Source organism: Corvus cornix, chromosome 11, assembly GCF_000738735.6.
Source record: "Corvus cornix cornix isolate S_Up_H32 chromosome 11, ASM73873v5, whole genome shotgun sequence".
Classification (NCBI taxonomy): domain Eukaryota; kingdom Metazoa; phylum Chordata; class Aves; order Passeriformes; family Corvidae; genus Corvus; species Corvus cornix.
Window position 1 is genome coordinate 18329543 of NC_046341.1, and position 20183 is coordinate 18349725.

The 20183-nt window shown below is 42.9% G+C and overlaps 1 protein-coding gene across 1 annotated transcript in view; it reads right to left on the minus strand.

The window, feature by feature from the left end:
* The window catches only part of CDH11 (cadherin 11), an 82518-nt gene that overhangs the window by 18517 nt on the left and 43818 nt on the right, over positions 1-20183 (minus strand). Inside the window, exons 4-5 of the mRNA XM_039558180.1 lie at positions 2513-2908; positions 337-631 (exon numbers count right to left, since the gene is read on the minus strand). Of these exons, the coding sequence (XP_039414114.1) occupies positions 337-631; positions 2513-2740 (523 nt within the window). The 5' untranslated portion in view covers positions 2741-2908. The remainder of the gene's footprint in view (positions 1-336; positions 632-2512; positions 2909-20183) is intronic.

Genomic DNA, 20183 nt, shown 5'->3' on the forward strand with positions numbered 1-20183 from the left:
TGGAATAGATGGTGAGGCAGTAACTTCCCAGCTTTATTACACAGCTCTGCCACAGGAATGATCTTCGTGTTTACCCCAGAGGATTCACACTCCATAAATTCCAGGGGACTCTCACACTCCTCCCTAGGAGGAAACAGTTCTATGCTAGGAATGTCTCCCAGTTAGGAGCTGTGCAGGGTTTGATTTGGTCAGCAAATTAAATACATCAAGTGAATCACTGGCTGAGCATAAAGTAAATTTTAGTTCCCCAAATCCTTGACAATAAGAATGAAATAAAGGCAAGACGTCCTGACAGTGCAACTGCCCCACAAGGGCAGTGCCTTTCAGAGTACTCACCTACATTTGATCTCTCGGGCACATTGGCATGGTAATTCTCATGGAGAAACTCGGGCGGGTTGTCATTTATGTCTTGAACTTTGACAATGAATTCAGAAGGGGGTTCCAAAGGTCTGTTCGTGTTCCTGTCCACAGCCTGAGCTGTGAGCGTGTACTGAGCTCTCTCCTCCCGATCCAGTGTCTTGGTTGCATGGATGTTCCCTGATTTGTCATCAATAACAAAAATGATTCCTGCTCCTTCACCTGAGAGAATGTATTTAATGTTTCCATCTCCAGAATCAATATCTGAATGAAGCTACAAAAGGAGAAACAGACACACCTTAACGTGGGGGCACACATTTCCTGGATGTGCTTATGAAACAAAAAAGTGCAGGAAATTGCTATAATTTCACAGTTTTCAACAACTGTGGCTTCCACCAGGCAATAATCCACATGCAGAGACATGCTGTGACTACATGTACCCTGCATCCAGGGCAGTGCCAGCCCAGACCTTCCTCCTGCCACACATAGGGTGCTACTAAACCCAAAATTTCAGATTAAAGGAAGAGAATACACCAGAAGACATTTACAGCAGTTTCTTTATTCACATGAAGTTGGTAGGAGGAGTAATTTTTACAAAGATTTTGTACACTTCAATGAATCACGTTCTACTGGGTTGCATGTAAAACCTGTTAAGTGATAAATGGGATGAATTAAGTGATAAATGAGTGAGCCCTGCTGTGCCCAGGTGTGCAAGAAGGCCAGAGGGACCCTGGCTTGTAGCAAGTACAATGTGGCCAGCAGGGCCAGTCCAGTGCCCATGCCCTGTACTGGGGGCACTGGTGAGGCCACACCTCAAGGGCTGTGTCCAGTTCTGGGCCCCTCAATCCAGGACAAGAGACCCTGAGGGGCTGGAGCGTGTCCAGGGCAGGGAACGGAGCTGGGAAGGGGCCTGGAGCCCCCAGGAGAGGCTGAGGGAGCTGGGAAAGGGGCTCAGGCTGGAGCAAAGGAGGCTCAGGGGGGACCTTGTGGCTCTGCACAAGTCCCTGACAGGAGGGGGCAGCCGGGGGGGGTCGGGCTCTGCTGGCAGGGAACAGGGACAGGAGGAGAGGGAACGGCCTCAGGCTGGGCCAGGGGAGACTCAGGGTGGGCAGCAGCAGGAATTTCCCCATGGAAAGGGTGCTCAGGCTTGGCAGGGGCTGCCCAGGGAGCTTTGGAGTGGCCATCCCTGGAGGTGTCCAAGGAAGGGCTGGAGGTGGCACTCAGAGCTCTGGGCTGGGGACAAGGTGGGGATGGGGCACAGCTTGGACTCGATGGCCTTGGAGGGCTTTTCCAACCTCAGTGATCCTGGGATTCTGGGATTCCATGATTGCCAACTGGCTTTTAATTGCACCCTCTCTAATATAAAAGAAGCAACAAATGCTTGCTAAACATTCTTAATTCCACAACCAGTGCACGCTTCAGTTTGATGAATGAGGGAAACACTGAACCAAATTACAGATTTATTGATTTTATATTGACAGCTACAAATTGCACCATTTTAAACCAGAATACCCAGCATGGTATTTGCTGACATTGATCCTGTTTCTCCACTTGTTTTGTGCTGGGGTTAAGTCAACACAGTTCTGCTGCCCATTTAGAAAAATATACAAATATACAAAGGTTTATTTATCTACTGGTTATATTTTGCTACTGTTAGAGAGTAGCAGAATAGAAAAATCAGTCCAGGATGTCTGTACATATACACGTGCACACAAATATTTACCTCCCTCTCTACATAGCCCTTGATATATTTAATTTTACTGATAATTTGAAAATGAAAGGGTAAAGAGATATCTATTTTATTGAGCTTCTGGGTTAGACATTACGTTTTTAATTGCTGTTTTTAAAGACATGAGAATGATATTCTTGAGACATATTTTTGCTCAAGTTGTTGGTGTGGTTTTTTACTCTTTTGCTGGGTAACAGCCTGCACACCTTCTTTCAAGGACTGCTGATGTCAATGGAAATATTTGTATTGACTTAGGTAGTATTTTGCTTAGCACCTAAACTGAGCTACAAGAAAATGAAGCAGCAGCTTATGCAGCACAAAGGCAACAGCAAAAAAACCCAAAACCCAAAACAAAACACAAACCCCCTTAAAAATAATGAAAACTAAGAATATTAATCAATGGCTGAAAAAGAAATTCTTCCTTACCCTTCCTACTAGCACAGGATCTGGTCCCGTGTACTCTTCTATAACAAAGAACTGATTCCACACCCAGCCTCTTTTGGAGCGATGCAGGACTTGTCCTTCCTTGCCCTTTTCATGGTGCCCGTGGAGTGAGGGCCGGGAGTGGTTGAGCTTCTCTGTGCTCAGGCCGTGGCTGTAGCACAGCACTCCCAGGCAGAGCAGAGCAGCGTGTAAACAATGGTCCTTCTTCATTTTTGGTTATTGTGTAGGCACAGGAGTATCCGAGAATCTCCCCCTTCCACCTTGGAAATCAGAAAGTTTGGGGCTACCGAGGAGTTTCAGACCAACTGTTGTGCACATACGGTGCCACCACACATTAAACACATCACCTTAATGCTCTGCAGCTTCCCAACTCAATTCCTGAAAGAAAGGAAAATGGAAAATGTTGTCAATTCTTGGAGGATTCCGTAGGGTTTCTTATTTAGCAAAACAAAACTAGGACTTCCATGGTAAATGTCAAGATAAGAAGATTAAAATAAATATATCAGTACTGATGAAATACTGAGTAATGAGCAGATTTGGTGTTTTGCTAGGTGGAGCTGCCACCTTGCAGAATCTCCTGGCTGTCTGGTTTGGACACTTGGTGGCTGGAAGTTAAGGACAGGAATCACATTCTCTCATGATCCTTTCAAATAGATTTAGCCCAAGATGCAAGGTAACTGTAGAAATACCTAATTTATACCTAATCCCTCTTTGGAGCTTAGATACAAGTCTCAGATATAAGCTGCTAAGCCAGAGGTCCAGATATAAGGGAGATACCGAGACTTATCAGGAGTGCAATATTTCTGCACCAGCCCTTTCACGATCAACAGATCCTCATGCTGAACATAACCACCTCTGTTTCTCCTGGGCAGGAGCAGGAGCTGACAGAGCTCCACAGAGCTCCAGTTTGGGTTTAGACCCTGGAAGCACCCCTGAGGATCACAGCAGCATCAGCACTGATTGCCAAGTGTGCTGCTCTGGGCTGGGCACAATAAATGCCACAAACCAATAAAAATGCATTCAGATATTTCTGATAATACAATTGATTTAACTATTCATTTCTACTCCCCCTGGGCATTAACTTACCAGGATTGATTTCCTACTTCCTAATACTTCTTAAAACACTAGGTCAGAATTAATATTTGAGGGGGAAATTGCTTAATACAGTGAAACCTGAGCTAAGCAATCCTTCACAAAGGCCACTTTCACTTATCCCTGGGGTTCCCAATAGGTTCTCCTTGAAACTCTACACAGCAACAAATTTTACAAGGTCCCTACGATGTTTATTTTAGTTTTTGGTGTGGTTCACTTTAATCTTCTGTAAATTACTGATAAAAATCTTGATGTTATGTTTATACAGGCAAATGTATAAATACGTGCTACCATCAGCTGCAAAAGAGAATGATTTTTTAATGAGAAATGAGGAGGTCTTATTTGCATCAGAGAAAATGTAAATATAGGCAAAAGCTTGAACCTACAGCACATTCTGTAACTCCAGCCACAGACAAACATCTCAAACATCCCAAACTCACTCATTTGGGGTTGTCTTTCTCACATCCTGGGCAGTCATGTCCTCCTTCCACATCCTTTTTACAGTTACATAAAAATACATTGGCTGACAGGGGATCATGAATAAGGAATGAAATATTTGGGTTTATTTCCTCAAAAAAGATCAGTTTTCAATTTTCTTTCATTGAAAACTGAAATTACCTCAATTACAGCACCAAACTAGCTCCAACATCATGAGTTAAATGACATTCTCACACATAGATGCAAACATAGGCTGGCTTTCCCAAGCATATTTATTAAATAGATTTGTTGTATCCATTTAACTTCTTCCTATTGTTACATGATGGCACATCACAGATTACTCACACCAGCATGGAAGACATGAAAAGGAGAACAATCCCTATGATTTTTCTGAGAAAAATGTTTTTATTTTGGCACAATGTGTGTGTGTGGAGCATTAGGTCTGTGGTTTCTATTTCATGTCTCCATCTTGTTGAGGGGCAAAAACAATGTAAGACTTAAAGGAGCTGAAAACTGAAATTTCAACTAATTTGGACACTTCTTTTTCCACTCAGCTTTGCATAGAAAAAAAGAAAAGCTATGGGATCTGTGCTATAGGGATCACTCATGTGCAGCAGTTAGAGGGGATTGGGCTCCTGGAATGTTTACAGAGCCTACATACTCCAAACATGGAACAGGAAGATATTCCTGGACAGCTGTGCCTTTCTAAACCTGCTGGGGGAAAAAAAAAATCTGTAAAAAAACTGCTTATGTTAATAGATTTGGGGTGCATTTGAAAATTAAACTCACTGATAGCCATTCATCATTAGCATCACATAATGATGTCAGCCACCAAAATAAATAAACAAATACCCGCATTCTTCCCCAACTCCTCAATGCTGTTATGTAAACCAGTAAACACTTTATAAAGCTGCTTAACCAGAATGACAGAGCCAAGCTGATACAGACACTGCTTATTATCAGCTATTCAAGCGTGAAGTGCTGGAAACAGAATGTTAATCACCGATCCATGCTTAACTTACTAATAAGGATTAAAAGCAAAAATTGTTTGCTAGCTTTTGTTTTATCCTCTACATGCGCATGTACAGAGACAAAGCAATAAGGTTCTGCATTTCCAAGCTAAAAAAATGTATTATCTCTCATCCACCACTTCAGAGAATCCCAGAATCTCAGCATGGTTTGGGCTGGAATGGACTTTAAAGCCCACCCAGTGCCACCCCTGCCATGCACAGGGACACCTTCCACTGTCCCAGGCTGCTCCAAGCCCCAATGTCCAACCTGGCCTTGGACACTGCCAGGGACCCAGGGGCAGCCCCAGCTGCTCTGGGCACCCTGTGCCAGGGCCTGCCCACCCTCCCAGGGAACAATTCCTGCCCAATCTCCCATCCAGCCCTGCCCTCTGGCACTGGGCAGCCATTCCCTGTGTCCTGTCCCTGCAGCCCTTGGCAATTGTCTCTCTCCAGCTTTCCTGCAGCTCCTTCAGGCCCTGCAAGGCCACACTGAGCTCACCCCAAAGCTTCTCCTCTGCAGGCTGAACAATGCCAGCTCTGGCAGCCTTTCCTCCCAGCAGAGCTGCTCCATCCCTCTGCTCATGCTGCTGCCTCCTCTGGGCTCTGTGCAGCAGCTCCAGGTCCTTCCTGTGCTGGCCCCAGGGCTGGGGCAGCTCTGCAGGTGGGGTCTCAGCTGAGGGGCAGAGGGGCAGAATCCCCCCTCCCCTGCTGCCCACGCTGGGGCTCAGCCCAGGGCAGGGGGGTTTGGGCTCCCAGGGCAGGTCCCACTTGGGTTAAAAACAAATCCCTAAAGCCATTTGTAGTAATTGCTTCTGGTTTGGGTTATAAAGGGAAAGGGCTCCGTGCCAGCAGCAGTTCCAAGCAGGCTCCTTAGGAAGTGACCCACAGGTAAGACAGGCTGCCAGTAAAGCTGGGGCTGCAATAAAGTGTCCCTGGCCTCCTCATGCCCCTTCTCCCTTCCTGGAGTTCATGCTCTGCTCGCTCACGTCGTGCTCATTCCAGCAGTAAAACCTCTGACTCCTATCCTCAGAAAACCTAAAATAGCATAAATCAACAGGCTTCCACTGAAGGCTGTGAAATTACTTAAATTCAAACCAGCTACAGTTTGGCTTTTTATGAACAACTTGTATTCTAAAAGACAAGGTGCACAAGATGCTCTTAAGTTAAAGCTAAAATAAACTTCATTAAAAAATGAAGCAGTAGCACTAACAAAAAAAAAAAAGTCTCTTTTTTCCTTCCTTTATTTTCCAAACAATCTACTTAAAACATTTCAAACATTTCAACATTAACTTGGCTACTGAAAGCCTGCAGTTTCCTTCTACTTCAAGCAGAAAACATGGAAAAACAGTGAAATATTTTATAAAGCAATTCCTTTTTCTCTTGGGGAAAAATATCTCATAATCCTGAGAATTTGTAATACAGATGTGAGGATGGCAATTGTTGCAGCTGCCGGGCTGCTGCTCAAGTGACCATCTGAAAATTCAGTGTGCAGCACCTGGATTCAGGCACTGCACAGATTTGTGAGACTGATTTGCTGTGAATGTTTCCAGTCTTTTTAAAAAAATCACAATCTTTGAGGTATTTTTGTATTTCTGCCCACAGATTGTAATCCTCAACTACAGCAAAGCCAATCGCAGTGGGCAGTTGACCAAACTGCAACACTGTGCTGCTTTTGGCCAGAATAGAGTTACTTTCCCTCCTGGTAGCTGCTCCAGGGGTGTGTTTTGGATTTAGGAAGAGAAGCATGCTGATAACACACTGAAGTTTGAGTTGGTGCTGAGCAGTGCTTACACTGAGTCAGGACTTTTCAGCTTCTCATGTTCATGGGGAGGCACAAAGGGCTGGGAGTGGACACAGCTGGGATAGCTGACCCATACTGGCCAGAGGGCTATTCCAGACCTTTCCACACCATGCTCAGCACATAAACTGGGGGGAGCTGGCCAGAGGTCTCTCTCAGGAGCTGGCTAGGGAGAAGTCTGTGAGTGGAGAGCAACTGCAACGTGCATCACTTGTTTTGTGTATTCTATTTCTTTCCTCATTATTGTTATCACTGTTTTCTTCCTCTTCTGTCCTATTAAAGTGTCTTTATCTCAACCCATGAGTTTTCTCACATTTCCAAATCTCTCCCCCATCTCTGGGGAGGAGCAGGGAGCTAGCAGTGCCTGTGTGGTGCTCAGCTGCTGGCTGGGGTTAATCCACAACAAACACCCTGATTCTTTTCCATTACTGTTCAGAATTGCGCAACGTATCATTTTGAAATCCCCAACTTTCCTAACAACTCTGTCAAAAAAGCTGTTTCCCACTTCCTTGAGCATAGTGGATTCCAAGTTTCATAGAAACATAGAATATCCTGAGTAGGAAGGGACCCACAAGGATCATCCAGTCCAGCCCCTGTCCCTGCCCAGACACCCCAAATCCCACCCTGGGCATCCCTGGCAGCGCTGCCCAAACGCTCCTGGAGCTCTGGCAGCCTCGGGCCGTGCCCATTCCCTGGGGAGCCTGGGCAGTGCCCAGCACCCTCTGGGGGAAGCAGAACCTCTCCCTGCTCTGCAAAGAGAGCAGAGCTCTCAGCTGCCCCGTGGAGGAAGTTTCACACTGCTCTGGCTGAACCAAGATGGACTTGTACTCAAAAAGAAGAATTCCATTAATATATTTTAACTATATACAAACAACTGTTGGCAACTTTGGCATTGAATAACAGCTTTATCAGGGATAAAGGGTGAACGAGAGTTAATCAGCCACCACACAAGGTCTGATCTCATCGGCGAGGCACATGAACACAGTGAAATCCCTGAATTTAAGTTGATCAGTTGAGGTATGCAGGACTGAGAAATATTTAAAAAGTCTAGTCCACACTCTGAAAAACAACCTGCATGGGGAGGTGTATACCAAAATGTCTGCATGGAAATATAATATGTCCCTAAAAAACTGTGAGAACAAGCCTGCTGGGCATTTCTAGCTGCACAGACAGCATGGCTGTGCTGTGTACTTGTAGTTGTTAATGCAAACCTCACCAGCTTCAATTTTAACATAAGAAAAGTCTGTTCTTCAGCTGTTAGAAAATAACACCCATCGATATTCCTAATGGAAATATGCTGTTCATTTAAGAATTCAATTAAGGACACATCTTAAAACCTGAAAAATAATATATCCCTGTCCACTTGGAAACCATACTGCAACCAGCTACTCTGCAGAGTCAGTGTGCTCCATACAGCTTCACACAGATCTGAATGACTGCTCCAAGATATTAATAGCAAAAAACAAAGAGGCAGCAGAGATGATTTCAATGACAAGAGCTGTGGCGGAAGTGAAGTCTAGCCAACTTTAAATTCCTTTCATTATTTTTATAGCAACAATAATCCCCAGCGTTCATGATGATTTCCTGTGTGCTATTAAATGACCATATGCCAAATTATAATAGACTAAACAATTTTTTCTGATTTGTCTAGGCCATAACTTCTGGATGATGCATTAAAATAGCAATTGTTCTCAGGAATACACTTGGCAGAAGGCAGCCAAGATCACAGTGTTGCAATATAATAATGGATGATTATGTTCTGAAATGTTTTGCAAAAGTATCAAGTAAATATAGCAAACTCCCAGTCTAAATGAGATTTTAGCTGTAATTAGAATTAGCTGAAAAGATGAACGATTTATTTTACCATAATTTCATCACCAGACAAGGAAATGAATAGCTTTTTAATGACAGAATAAATATTGGATCATATTAGTTCTGGAGTTGAGAGTGCCCAAGTTTTGGGCAGAGGGATGGAGCATGGGGCACAGCTGGAGGAGCCCTGGGTGGCAGGGAGGGACCCACTGTGCCCAGGTGATATCCCCAGCTGGGCAGGGACCTTCCCCCATGGGATCAGGCACTGCAAAGCTCCCCAGAACCTGGATGGATTCCTGCTTTCGGGATGGGGCTGTTCTGAGCAGCCCCAGAGCTCCCACTCCACAATTGAACTTCAGTGCTCAGCACGGAGTGCGTCCCTTCCCTGGACACTGCAATCAGGCGACGGAAAACGAGCAGTTCTCATGGAAAGAAGGTAGGGAACAGACCTCCAGATCAAATAATCAGTTGAGTCCCACTGAGCCCATATTGGTTAATCTTCAGGGCATATCACAAATTTAACTGCTTTGGGAGTTTTTAATAAAACACATGAGGTGAGGGATGTGGAAGAGTTCATACGTCAAAAATAGACCTTTCCCCAATGACAGAAATAGGCATTTCCTGGGCAAAACCCAGAAAAAACACTAAATACAGGGATGACCTGAGTGTGCTGGTGGTGGCTGAGATCTGGGAAGAGACATCTCAGTTCATGGAAGAGAAACTGAAAGAGGGGAAGTTTAGATGGGATATTGGGCAGGAATTGTTCCCTGGCAGGGTGGGCAGGCCCTGGCACAGGGTGCCCAGAGCAGCTGGGGCTGCCCCTGGATCCCTGGCAGTGTCCAAGGCCAGGCTGGACATTGGGGCTTGGAGCAGCCTGGGACAGTGGAAGGTGTCCCTGCCCATGGCAGGGGTGGGACTGGGTGGGCTTTAAAGTCCCACCCCAAACCATTCAGTCATTAAAGGCCAATATGCATCGGTCTCATATAAAACGTTTTGTTCAGATGACAAGAGCTCTGATCTCTGATACAGGAACAGATTTTCCTGCTGTGCATGTAACTGGTAAATCTCATTTTTCCCAGTGTGGGATTCCAAACCAGACCAGCAGCCAGTAACTCCCTGTGAGCCCCTCTGCAGCACTGAGTCCCTCTTCTTGCTGAAGCACATTCCAGGTCTCACTGGAGAGAAGAGCAAACAACCCTCATCTGAATGCAAATTGCTATAAAGTTTTCTGTGCCATTCACAAAACATAATTAGTCTTATGAGACAAAAGTATTTAGTCCAGAAAAGGAAATTCTTCATATTTAAAGATACTTGGGGGAAAAAATTCTCTTAGTTATTGCACTGAATAATGAGAACCTCACACTCCCCCAGTCCATGTTCTGTGTCTTGCATGGGAGCACTTTACAATGCAGTGTAAAGAATTAGAATCTGAGGCTGCAGTTCTGCAGAGATAAGTATATATATAACTTATATATAACTTTATATTTGGTATGCAAACAACGAAGATTCTAGAGGTGTCCTACCACAGAGGAATTCTAGGTCATGGCAAGATTTGTATGGACTAAATACAGAAGTGAAATCTTTACAGAACTGGTGATTTTCATCTTGTCAATAGAAGTTGTTTCAAAAATGCTAAGCAAGTTTTGTAGAATCCTATTCTGAGTTCTGTAGAACCCTGTGAAAGCAAATCTTAATCCTTTGCATTTTTAAATTATGTTTTATAGCACTGTATTGGATTACTGAGATGTTTAAAGCCAATAATCCCCAGCTGCTCCAAAGAAGAGTTTTTGAAACATAGCCATGTTTTCCTGTAGCAGCTTTGAGACTCAGTATTACGAAACCATAGACAAAGCCATAAAATGATGGCCCTTTGAAAACAGAAGTCATTGTGCAGGGAAGAGGAAGAGAAATAACCTCCTGAACAGTATGATGTGCTATCTGTCAGCATCCACCTCTGAATTCACCATGGAATGAAGGCATTTTCCCCAAGCTTTGATTTAATTCTTGCTCATTGGAGAAGGGTGAGATTGCTGCTTGCTGTACCTCATATAAAGCAGGGGAAAGCAGGAAGACAACTTAGTACATTATGGAGTGAATGACACAGAAATAAGCCTGAGAGAGTGATATTAAAAGGCTTGGGAAATGAAAAATGGCTGTAAACAGAGTTTTACATTTACTTGCTGCCCTGGGGAGATCCACTTAAGATAAATGTGAGAGAGGCTGTCTGGTTTTAAGCATAAACTCTACAGGAAAACAACCAGCATAAGAAAGGTAGTCTTATTAAAGACCATGGTGATTGATAGAGTCATTTCAAGTAATGACTAAGCTCTTGGTAGAGTTTATTTTAAATAGTAATTGTGTTCTTGTGCTCCTCAGACCAACTGGCATTCTCATAATTCCCCAGATGCTCCAAGGCCAGTGAGGCTGCAGCCCAGCCCACGCTAGTCCCAGCCATTTTGGTATTATGTAAGTGGCTATCAGTGACACCCTGAGGAGGAAACAAATGACAACTAAAGTCAACTTACTTGCAACTACTAATGCTGTATTTACGTGCTAAGCCAACCCCCAATATTTTTTCCCCCTAAGAATTGGTATGTCTGAATATCTGAATAACACTTGTGCTGTGACTGATGGTCTCTTTGGTTTGTGCCAGAAATGAGACAGAAAGTGAAGATTAAAGAGTGAAAACCTATCAAAAACTAATGATTGCAGGTAGGTCTATTCAGCTCCCAAACCAAGGCAGACAGAATTGCAGCCACCAATCCATTTCTGCTCAGATCTATAACCTCTTGCTGAAGGGCTGGCAGCCCCCACACAAGCAGAAATCTAAATTCAGTCTGTGGTTCTGCACTTACAGCTTCATTTCCAGAGGCAGCTTCAGCAGCGCTGCCGAAATGCCAGGCTATTAAAGCATCCTGGGTGGTCTTTGTGTGGCCAATGTGTTCCTCTACAAAACATTTTTCCACTTTGAATTTAATCCTACTGGACTCCTCAATCCCCATGTCCCCCTCAGTTTGGTCTCCCTCAAGCAGGAAAGCTCCTGATGAAGGGCTTCCACATCGTGACTCATTTAGAGAGGTTCACATTACAGCCTCTGTAACATTTAACTTTACAAAACTCGACAGGCTAGGGAATTACTGAGAGTCTCCTTTACAAACACATTTGCTAAAGAGAGAAAGGTGAGAGATAAATAACTAATCAATAATCTTCTCCTTTCCCCAGCTTTCTTGGAGCTCCAGAAGGAAGAGCTCAGATCCTTCAGCCATGCCCGTGGAAGGCTCTTTTTTTGATATCTTGCTTAACTATTCCAGTTTAGTGCAAATTTCTTCCATAAAGAGAATAAAAGCCACTTTGAGATTTCTGAATGAAAAATCGAATCAATAATTCATTTTTGCCTAGGCAGAGATTGTCTGTGAGGAGACCAATTTTGGCTCAAAAGCATGAGATAACAACCTCAGAATATTCAAACACATTCCTGAAGCAGCCTCAATTGCCCTAATAAAGGAGACCATCACTGTTTAAATACCTAATGGGAGGCTACAGCTGAAAAGACCAAATCTTCACATTTATATTATTATTTGCAACCCATTACAACACAAGATTATAATTAAAACAATATTTGCATGAGTCTTTTTTGAGATGTCTTGCTGTAATTAGTCACCATAGAATACTTCCATTTAACCCAATAAAACCCCAAATACACAAACACAAGGAAAGCACCGCCTTCATTAAAACAACTTCCTTTTGGCTTCCTGATCTGCTCTGAGCACAAATCAGAGGAATTATCTGGATTTTTAGCATTCATAGGCTGTAAGGACTAAGACATAATTCCCAACTTTATATTACAAACCCAGAAATCCAGCAAGAGGTACTAGGATGATGCAATGAGATGCTAAGCATACAAATAAATACAATAATAGCACACAATAAATACAAAAAATAGCACAAAAAGACAGGATGGTGTCAGCTTGCAATTAAAATTTATTTATCTTTCAACTGATCCATTTAAAAAAAGGGCAAATGATTCTGCATCTTTTTCATGAGCATATCTCATTTTGAGCTAAACCTGTTGATTACACCTTTCTAACTGATCACATGAAGCACAAACACATCCCAGACCTGGCTTGACCCTATTTCTGACCTGTAATTACAGACGATTGTGGCAAAACCTTTCATTTCTGTTCTTGTGACAGAAGCAGTAACAAGAACAGGTTTAAGGCAGTGCCTTGCTACAGCTGGAATGATGTTTGGTGCCATTGCTATCATGCAGAAGAGGCAAATTTTAAATGCTTCAAACCTACAGCTCTTCTTGCAGAAAAGTATCAGAAACTGATGTTTCACAGAGAGCTTGTCGTGGGAAATTGGCCAAAAATGGGTATTTTAAAAATTAGATTAGTGGTATTCATAGCTGAATGTATGAATCAACTTTAATTAGATGTTATTTCGGAAGTGCATTAGGGGTTTTGAGGTTATAAATACCTTTTGTCACCCTTGCCACGGGCAAGTCTTGGCCTTAAGAGTGCAATAATCAGGTCTGGTGGGGTTATCTGCATATCCTAGAACACCAATCTAATTTCTGCATCTTGCACCAGCAATGTCTTTTTTAACCAACAGGACAATCTAGAAGTACTGGAGTGTGAATGAACCTGTGTCCAGGCAGGTAAAGTGTCACCTTCCACACCAATAAACAATTTTCTCATTAATGAAGATCGCTGAAGTGCCCTTAAAAATGAGTTTGGGGAAAAGAAAGAGGAAAACCTAACATTTGGTAGAACTGCTACATTAAGAATAGTTTAATTTTTTGATGAAATGACTTTCATATGAGGCAAGTAGAGGGGAAAAATTTGCATTTATAGAAGTGAAATAAAACCAAAAAACAATAATAATAAAAAACCCCCCATACATGTGCAAATATATACATAAAAACTACTGAAAGCTCCATTCACCAGAATAGGATTAGGCATTTTTTTCTCCACATTAAACATGCCCTTACATCCAGCATATTTTCTACCGAAATGTTCTTTTCAAAATGTTGCCAGGGTGATATCACTATTTCAATCCAACCAATTTCCTTTGAAGTCTCCCATAACAGTAATTAAATAAATTGCTCTTGGAGTAATTATGTTTTTTTTCTGGAAAAGGAACTATTAGGTTAAAGAGAGATGAGAGAGTCTGTCACCAAACATAATCTTTCTAGAAACACCAGTGCTTGCTACATTTATTGGAAGAAGGATGGAATACTTAAAAACTTTGGACTTCTTTAGTTTTTGTAAAGGAAATGTCGACTTCCCAGCTGAAATAAGCAGCAAGCTGAAATGACTGGTGACAGTCCTGGGAGTGCAGAGAGAAAGAAAATGGGAGTTGTGTCAATTGAAAGCTTTTAAATTCTATGTATTAGGCCCAAGAGGGCTGGTGAGAACTGGAAGGCCAAATTACAGTGTTAAAGCAAGTGGATGGTGAACAAGATGAAGGGGATGGAAAGCCCAGGACTGATGATCCAGTGGAGGGTACAAAATGGTTCAGTCCATAAATACATGGTGTTTGAGGCTTTGGAGTCTGGGCTGCTGCATTAAGGAGGTTCTGTGCGTGGCAATCCATCAGCTCCAATGCCTCCCTTCTCTGCTCTGGGAATTTGATCAGCCCTGACAGAGGCAAACGAGGCTTTCACAGCTCCAAGGAGTTTCCAAATACATAACTTTATGTTCCATCTGTACTTTGGCTTTGGTTCCAAGTCAGGCTAAAATTGTTAGGTGCAGTATGCTGAGCATCCCATGAGTTTTTGGGGTTTTTTTCCCAGATTCATTTGTTTTAACTTTGCTAAGGATTTCCCTATTATTTGTGGGAATTTGCCATACACCCAACAAGCAGCACTGATTTAACCGTCAGAACAAGCTGAGCTAACCCTCGCCTTGTTCTCTGGCTTAGTCTGGTACCTCAGACCTCACAGAATTTAAATTCTGGTGCTTGCTGGGTTTGTTCACATTGCAAAGAACCTGGAACTTTCCATTTAAAGTTTTCTTTTCATTCCATGGCTGTTTTCCTGTATGTACAATGCTGAGCACCCCCATCCTCCTCCTCCTTTAAATCTCTATGCAAGATACAAGATAATGTTGCATAAGAGTAACCCATGTGGAGCAGTATCTGAATTTCTTTCTGGAGCCTTTATCATATCCCATCCAAGGACAGTGATACAGTGCTTGTCTGCAAAGCTGGCCCTCTGTTTTCTCACCACTTTGAAGACCCAAACACAGTGTTTTCAACCTAAACACTCACAAGGGTGAGCAAAAGGACAATAAAAAATAGCTTCCTGGAAATCCAGTGGTCAGAGGGAATAAAGCACCAGACAGGCACCAGCTGGAGAAACTGGATCTGGGGATTCATCCAAGAACAGGGAACATCTTTCTGAGCAGACAGACATATTTCTTGTTCCAATGGATGGCTGACAGGGTAAACATTGCTATAAAAAACTTAACATGATCTTTTTTTTTCAAAACTCTTTGTGCAAATTTTGTGAGCCCCTTCTGGCTTAAGCTTCAGCAAGTGAGTTTAGAACCAGACCCAAGGAATGGCAAATCCATACTATAATCAGGAAGAATAATTACAAAGGTCACGCACAGGCACTTGTATTATGTTTGTAAACACAGCTTTAACTAAACCCAGCTCTAATACGTGACACGAATGATGGTGTAAGAATAAGATTGCTAATGGGAATGCTTACCTAATGCTTATTTAATAATGGGGCTTAAATAAGTAGTGTAAAAAATAATTTTCCACATGTTAAGGTGAACTTGTTAAAATTTCAGAGCCTTGTAAGCCCTTAGGCCAGTGTTGCCACTGCTTGTGACATGCCCAAGCTGCTGTGAGCTGCCAGCACAGGCAGCAGGACCCCTCTGGATTCTTAGGCAGCATCAGCACCACTTTGGACCTGCCTGGGCCTTGGGGTTGGGTAATTTATTCAGCTCTAACAGATTATCTAAGGACCAAGTGGCCATTGCCTGATTTGCTTCGGCTTTCTGCTCAGCTCAGGATGACTCTGCTGTAAGACAGCTGGTTTATGTTTGTGTTTGAAATGAAGAGGCAGAAATAACAATGCACTGGTCCACACAGAACGAACTACCCGTGCAGCAGGGAGGCAGCACAGGATGGGAGAGGAGATGTGAAAGTCAGGGACAGGAGGATGGTGAGGTTCCCCAGGGCTCAGCTCCTGGCCATGGAAGCACTGCAGCCTGGGAGCTGCACAAAGCTCAGAGATAACACAGGGAACAGAGGGTGCTGTTCCACACACAGAAAATCCACCTTCCACAGCAACACAGGCTGGCACGTGCCCTACAGGGCAGTGGGGAAAGGGCAGGGTGAGGAGCAGGTCTGCAAACATAACAGTGGCTCTGGAAAAATAACATTACAAACATAACAATGGCTATGGGTGCAGGGAGAAGGATCCATCCCTGCATTCCCTGGCATAAGGGCCCTCCAACCCCATCCTGCCTCAAGACCTCTGCCTGAGGCAGCTGATGGCGAGGGGGACACCAAGGAAAGGCAGGGACTGGGAAGCTCCTGTGCACCACTGTTAACTGTACATAACTTGTATAAGAGCTCAGTGTGAATGAACTGATAATTCTCTGGATAAACCCTTCAGAATTTAGGCTAAAAGATCATTCTTGTCTTTTAATTTCTGTTCTTTTGGGTTAGATGAGCTCAACAAGCTGCAGCAGAATAAACTGATGGAGACTTCAAGGAGGCTGCACTGAACCCTGGATGTGAGTCAGGTGACTGCTCACAGGCAAAGCACTCAGCTGGACAAAGGATAATGTGTCAACCTTGAGCTGTCCAGAGGAAACTGCGTGCTGAAAGGAGGGAACAGCACGTGGGGAGCAGAGGCAACCTGGATAACCCTAACCCCAACCCAACAGAGAGCAGTTTTGACAGTTATTAAAAAGTCATTACCATTCTATTCTTTGTTGAAAAGTTTTCCCACTTAAAATTTTAATTATCTCTATATTTGTCAAATATAAAGCAAATCAAATCACTCCAGACCTACAAGGAGAAAAGTGGTCATTCCATTTGTTTAACACATGACTTTTGTGTCATTCTGCTGATGCTGGGAGCAGCAGAGGGGTGATAACCAGTGGGTCAGTGGCTTTACTGAGAGACAGAACAACACTTTCTTTGTTGAGCTGTGCTTGGAGTGAGCCTGCTCCTGGGATGGGGCTGCTCTCTCCTGGGTCTCACACATGGCAGAGGGGGACAAGAGACACAAGTGGCACCTTTGGCCTCCCAAACAGGGCAGCAGAGCAGTGAAGTCTGCAGTTAATCACCAGCCTTGGGATGAACAGCTCATTAGTGAGAGCTAGATCTTTGTGCAAACACATTCCCTGGAAAAATAGGGAATAGCTTCTCCCCAGAGTGCTGCAACTCACACATGTTGCCTGCAGTAAGAAAGTATGAGAACAGCTCGGGAGGTCAAGGCAGAGCCTTTGGGTTGGTTGGTTATTTTTGCTTCAGTGCAGCCCTGGTTCACAAAACACAGCTGATAGCACGAACCAAGCCAGGAGGGCCAGGAGGCCTCTCGCAGTGGCCAGACTGTGGAGGTTACATAACCTGCTTTTCTAGTTTGGGGGAGGGAAGGGAGAATTGGAGGCCAAATGCCCACGCTCTCCTGTAAAAGCAGGGATAAAGCTGTAAAAATACAGGGGGTCAGACTCCACGACCATGAATATTCAGGATTTTAGACTGTTGTTTCTAAAAGAAGATTGTGTTCATAAACAGAACCAGAAAATATCCTTCAGGGTCAGTTCTGCTTTTGATTCCAAATGTTATGTTGGCTCAGACTTCCCCTTTCCTGGCCTCTCCCGTTATCCCATTGAATTCATCAGAAGGCTGTGGCTACTGGCCAAAAGAAACGGGTAATGCATCCCAGAGCCCGTATTCTTTGAAATATCTTCTGAGACAGGAATTTATAGCATCGATATAATGAAACGCAGATTACAACATCAAAGGCCAAGTCTGTCTGCTTGCCCCATGTACCAGAGCTATACAGACAATTTGAGCCATGGAACCCTGAGGAAATTGGGAAAAATGTGGAGTCACATCTAGAACGAGGCTTTAGGACTTGGTTGCACCTTCAAGAACAGTCTTAAGCAAGAGATAAATCCCATATGATGTCACACAGGTAGCAGCAACAGATCTGAAAGAATTGCCATGGAATCACAAATATTTTGGCTTTGGAGCAATGAATTCAGCAAATTTAGCCTGGTCTAGAGCAGTTACTCCCTCAGACAAGAAAAAATAGGATCAAGTCCTGACTCCATCCTCATTTTGTCCCTCCTGCCCCTGATCACCCTGAGAGGGTTATTTTTTTTTGCTTTAATGCAGCTGTTTAGTGTGTTGTGTTCTATGCCATTCTCTTTTATGTTGTTATTTATTATGTATTCAGTAATTATCAAATGGGTGCTTTCTATCCCAAAGAACCCACATTCCTCTTCTGCAGTAATTACAAGTATTGCTTTTAAAGACCAGAAACTGGACAGCTTTTTCCTGTAAAGGAACAGAAGGAGAGACTTCACCTAAAACCTTGGAACAAACCTTCATTTATGAGACAAGGGAATCATTTTTATTCCACTACATGAATTCAGTGGCCTGCCACAGGCCAGTCATAATCTGTTATTGTTTCCCTACAACCTTGTACTATTAATTTTTCTTTTTAATGAACTGTCCAGTCTCGTTTAGCTGTGGGAACTATGATGGAGCTGCAATAGAAATGGTTTATGTCATGCCTTTGTCAAAAGGCTTTTCCCTACAGCAGCAGAATGTAATTGAAAAACCATTTTAAAATAAAACTGAGTGGTTGCAAATGCAGGTTGTCAGGAACGGAGAGGGAAAAACCTTTGCATTACATTAGATTTTACCAATCACTACTTGTGTGTCTTTATTAGAGTTTATAGAGATGAGGAGAGCCACATAAATTGCATCTGTTGCATGGTTATATCAGCAAGTGTTCCTGAAAATTACTGAGAGCATTTTAAAGAAGTTTTTCTTCAGCTGTGACTAACAAAGCACTAATTGGCTTGGTTAAACACCTCAAAAGAATTAAATACACTAAATTTTGATTTATTTGATAGCATACAGCATATGTCCATTTTTGAGACAGCAAACTAATGTCTGAGTACAATTCAAAGAGCTTTTATTGCATATGAAGCCTTGAAAGGCTGAGTGCACAGCCATCTTTTCCCATGGAATATTTATGTGCAAGACACATGATTCAGTTTTCTCTTGGGTTTATTTTTCTAGCCTTGGCTGTGTGTATTTTTTCTTGGAGACACTAAAGTACAAATTTTAAATATGCTATTATTATCCTTCTCACCATCATTATTTTTAAAGCCCATAATGAGCAATTATATTTTATATATCTATATGTATACATCCTCCATATTTATGTACTTATTGTTAAATCTGACAGTGGTTCTCTCCATAAAGTCTCATTAAAACTGTTTCAGAAAGACTCTGATTTAGCTTTTGCTTCACACTTTTCACCTTTAAAGTAACTGTGGAAACTTTTCCAGAAGTTTGTTTTATCAGAGCACAATTTTCAAGTATTTGAGGTTATTTTGACCCACAAGTGATTGGAGTTTGGGGGAGTTTTTCAGTCAATGGATCAATCTTTAATGCCCTTTCTCCCCTGCTGGCCAATCCCTGCAGCCTGTGCAGTGCAGTCTTGCAGTCTCTCCTTAGGGAATCTCATGCCTGGGGGGAGTTTCAGGAGTTTCCCATTCCTCGCCCAGCCAGGCTGCTCCAGATCCTGCTCCAGAGCTCCACTGCAGCCCAGACAGGGCTGGGATTCCCCAGAAAGCTGGGAAAGTGCAGGGATGAGTCTCTGATGACTCAGTTGTTTCAGGATTTGAGCTGGAACAAACTTTTTGACACCAAGAGACGAATTTCAGCTCAGGTACAAGCTCATTGTTTCCAAAAACAAATCACTCGTTTCAGCATTCTTCTACATTCAAGATTCTTTCAAGGCAGCAGTACTTCATGGAAATAATTTTCTATTAAAAAGCAGATAGGAAAATCTGAAATGTCCATGTTAGGAGGTACTGAGACTGTAAGAGAGAGGACAGTAGGAATGTATTTTCTCACTTGATGTCTTTGAAGTCTTTTTAATTTCTAATAAAATAGCCATTCTTCTTCAATATCTGTTTGACCAGAATGTGTCTTATCATTATCCTAACAATGTTTCCAAAGGTTTTTCAGCTCAAGCAAGTCTTGAAGAGAACCAAGAAGGCAGAAGTAATAAATTCAGGCTCCATCCTATCGCACAGACTATGTGAAATGACACGTACTCCTCTTAACAGTTCACTCTCAGGCCTTTCTTCAAGAACTGCTGAAGGATTCCCTGTACTTTGGAGTGTCATCCTACTAAAATCAAAGCTTTTACCCTCACATGTGGGCCTATTTCATTTAGATTACTAATATCCACCCCAAAACACACGTAATGAGCTGATCCTTCAGG